This window comes from Nematolebias whitei, chromosome 1 (genome assembly GCF_014905685.2).
Source record: "Nematolebias whitei isolate Nwh7 chromosome 1, NemWhi1, whole genome shotgun sequence".
Lineage (NCBI taxonomy): Eukaryota > Metazoa > Chordata > Actinopteri > Cyprinodontiformes > Rivulidae > Nematolebias > Nematolebias whitei.
Window position 1 is genome coordinate 40,244,321 of NC_056498.1, and position 4,010 is coordinate 40,248,330.

Below are 4,010 nucleotides of genomic sequence, written 5' to 3' on the forward strand. Positions count from 1 at the left end.
TGTACTTTTACTGAGGCCATGTACACAGTATACTGTGTATTCTGCTTTAATCACTGAGCCTTCAATAGCTGGGAGTGCCTCTTCCAAAGTGTGATGAGGAGGATTGTTATAATTAATCATGTGGTACCAGCAGCAGGTACTTTTCAGGGTTCCCAACATTTCATGGAGACCAAATACCCAGACCGAGTCCGGTTCAGAGCTGACAGGAAGTACTGCAGCCTACGGTGGTTGCATATGTCAATCACTCCTAATAATTAATTATATACTGTGAAACATCTGATAATAAAAGCCCATCAGTAAGTCCACATGTACACTGAAGGAGCAGAACTTGGACCCACTAGCATGTTTACATGGATACGTAATCGGATTAAACGGCCATTCAGAATAAAAAGGCGTGATGTAAACGCACCATTCAGATTATTCTTTGTTGATTCGGCTCGACTCGAAAGAATCTGTAATCAGAATGAGACGGGTGGTTTATGCTGATTCATAATCCGAACGGTGTGCATGTAAACACTTAATCTGTTCATTTTTTCAGATCGTGGAAAACTGACCTGACTGCGCATGTGCGACCTGTCAACATCTAGATGTTAATATGTCGGGGAATCAAAACTGGTCGTTGAGCGACAACATTTCTACTGGAAACTTGGACAGAGCTCAAAATGACCTGCATGACCTGCAGCTCAGTCAGGGAGCGCAGCAACGTCTCCACCGTCATTAAAACCTGCCGCGGGTCCATTTTGGGCGCTCAGCTTTGTTTACGTTCATCCCGGAAGTAGAACTTCTTCTTCTTCTGTGTTTTTTTTTAAAGGAAAATATACCACTCTGTTCAGAATAAAACCCCGCTGCATGTAAACACTGGTCGTGAACGGATCGTGCCCATGTAAACAATACATTTGAATAATTTAATCTGAAGACATTTCAGTCCGGTCAAAGAATGTTACGCATGTAAACATAGCTACTGACACCAGAACAGGAGCATTAGCACACGAACACGTTGAAGCCTCAGAAAGACCGGCTGTGATCAGCTGATCAGTGCTCAGAGCTTGACCGGTCTGGATCCAGGTTTCCCCGTTTACCACAAACCACTGTTCAGTCAGAAACCATGGGGGGACATTCAGAGCTGAAAACCAGCGCGTCGTTACGTCTCACTGTTTAAGACTAGTTAAACGAGTTAACCCTGATCACCTGAGCAGCTTAAAGCTAAAAAAGAAAATGTGTTTTCTGTTTCGTAGAAGAGTCTCCGCTGAGTCAGACCCTGCCGCCTGGATTTCCTGCTCCGTTTCTGTTTGCTGACGGCCTGTCGTCAGTGGAGACGCTGCTCACCAACATCCAGGTACGACTCTGAGGACTTGAGTTCATCACTAAAAACACTTAACCATCATTTTACAGGACAGGTGTCCATGTAGAAGTCAGGTAGAAACAAAGCGCGGCCACTTAGCTCCTCCTACGTCCGTCCATACGGACATTTTGGTCATGTATGTTGCAGGTATGTTTAGAGCTTTGTTTGTCTGTGCAGGGCCTGTTGAAGGTGGCGGTGGAGAACGCCCGAGTGCAGGACAAGCAGATCCAGGCGGAGAAGAGAGAGCTGAAGATGGAGCTGTACAGAGAGCGAGAGATGAGGGAGAGTCTGGAGCGGCAGCTGAACTCTGAGCTGCAGAGCAGAGGTCAGATTAAATTAATAAATAATTCCAGCTTCACGGTCACACGTTCTCACGGACTCAAACTGAATCACCTCCGTCTTCAGCTTCCATCCAGAAGCGGCTGAAGAAAGAGAAGAAGGCCAAGAGGAAGCTGCAGGAGGCGCTGGAGTTCGAGTCGAAGAGGCGGGAGAGGGTGGAGGACGCCCTGAAACACTCGTCCTCGTCCTCCCCTGAGCCGCTGCACCCCAACAACAACACTAAGAATGGTAAACACCAAACATCTGCCAGGCACTTCCTGCTTTTCTTTCTGATGCTTCGCTCGATTAAACCGACGCTGCTGCTGTTTTCTGTCCTTCCATAAAACTCAGAGTGATCCCAGGCAGCAGTAAATGTGCAGTTAATCTGAGCGGCTCTGCAGGCGGAGGACGATAGGTGCAGCTTACAGAACCAATACTGGACTCGGCTGTAGCTTTAGATCCACTGCGTGTGCTGTACTGGTAAAGGCTGCGACTGGATTCCTGTTCATGGATATTTTCTCTTCATAAAGTCTCAGAACTCTGTTTCTGCTTCATCTGTAGAGACCAACTCAACTTGTTTTCACCTAAGGACGTTCAGGATGTTGATCCGGTTCTGTAGGGCTCGTTTGTTCTGGGTACAGTGACCTCTCCATCCATCCTCTTCCACTTATTCTGAAGTTGGGTCTCGGGGGCAGCATCTTGAGCAGGGCGGTCCAAACATCTATCCACAGCCACCTCTTCCAGCTCTTCTGGGAGAACCCTAAGGTGTTCCCAGACCGACAAAGAGGCGTATTCTCTCCAGCGTGTCCTGGGTCCTCCCAGTCAGACATGCCCGAAGCACCTCCCTAGGGAGGCACCCAGGGAGCATCCTTACCAGATGCCCGAACCACCTCAACTGGCTCCTCCTAGATGTGGAGGAGCAGTGGTTCTACTCTGAGTCTCTCCTGATAACTGAACTTCTCCCCCTGTCTCTAAGGGAGAGTCCAGCTACCCTGCAGAGGAAACTCATTTCAACCTCCTGGATCCACGATCTCATTCTTTCAGTCTCTACTCAGAGTTCATGACCAGAGATGAGGGGAGGAACGTAGACTGACCAGTAAACAGAGAACTTTGCCTTGCACCTCAGCTCCTTCTTCACCACAATGGACCAGCACAGAGTCCGCAATACTGCAGACGCTGCACCAATCCGTCTATCAATCTCACGCTCCATTCTTCCCTCACTCGTGAACAAAACCCTGAGATACTTGAACTCCTACACTTGAGGCAGAACCTCAACCTGAAGGGAACAATCCACCCTTTTCCAACTGAGGACCACGGCCTCAGATTTGGAAGTGATGATTCTCATCCCAGCCGCTTCACACTCGGCTGCGAGCCGCTCCAGTGAGAGCTGGAGATCACGGCACAATGACACCAACAGGACCACATCATCTGCAAAGAGCAGACATGAAATCTGAGGCCAGCAAACCGGACTCCCTCTGCCCCCTGGCTGCACCGAGAACAGAATCTGTGACAACAGGCGGCCCTGGTGGTCCAATTCCCACCCCGAAGGGGTCCGACTTACTGCCAGCAATGAGAACCAAACTCTTGCACCGCTTGTATAGGGGACTTTGGGAAAAAAAAAAAAGAAGGTAGTTTTCATAAAAAATAAGAAAATGATTTTCTCCAAAGTTTAGTAAGGGTTCACATCTACGAGACTAATGTTCCTTATAATCTGATTAATCTGAGCAGCAGGGTCGTTTTCCAACATACAGTCATTAAGACGTTCCTTTTTTGTGTTTGGATTCTGTTTTCTGTTCATTGTTGACCTGCACACAGTCACAAGCTGCTGGTTGTTGTTGTTGTTTTCATTACTTTTTATTGGCCGACCCACTGGGACCCTGTCTTGTCTTTGTGTTTAATACCAGACGCTGTTGTAGCCGAAGACAAACCTGAGCTTAATGGAAACCAGCAAGACAACGGCGCTGTACAAGGTACTTGAAAACACAACTAAACACCCTCACATGTCACGTATTAACAGATACAAAACTGTACAGACGAATGTTCAAAGGCCAGCCTTTAGACGCACACACATGGTTGGCACATGTGTGTTGGGGCCCCGGTTATATTAGTGGAGACGTTAGGCAGACATCGTGGCCTCCCTTTGATGTGGGCCTCAGCACACACACATGTGATGTGTTTGCTAATGGTTCATTGGGATTTGTGTTTTAGAAGGTGTGTTTATGTGCATCTTAGTTATGAGAGCAGGCGGAAACACGACTAGGCAGCACTTTGAAGGTAAACAAGGATTTTAAAAAGTCACCGGATCTATCCATCGTATGGTTCCTGAGGTGGGAGCTGTTTGTTCCTCGGG

General features: G+C 47.8%; 1 protein-coding gene across 1 annotated transcript in view; it reads left to right on the plus strand.

Annotated features, from left to right (window-relative positions):
* LOC119413225 (dachshund homolog 2) overlaps positions 1-3,707 on the plus strand; it is a 112,162-nt gene extending 108,455 nt beyond the window's left edge. Inside the window, exons 7-10 of the mRNA XM_037680296.1 lie at positions 1,236-1,336; positions 1,520-1,667; positions 1,748-1,909; positions 3,565-3,707. Of these exons, the coding sequence (XP_037536224.1) occupies positions 1,236-1,336; positions 1,520-1,667; positions 1,748-1,909; positions 3,565-3,638 (485 nt within the window). The 3' untranslated portion in view covers positions 3,639-3,707. The remainder of the gene's footprint in view (positions 1-1,235; positions 1,337-1,519; positions 1,668-1,747; positions 1,910-3,564) is intronic.
* Positions 3,708-4,010: the final 303 nt, after the last annotated feature.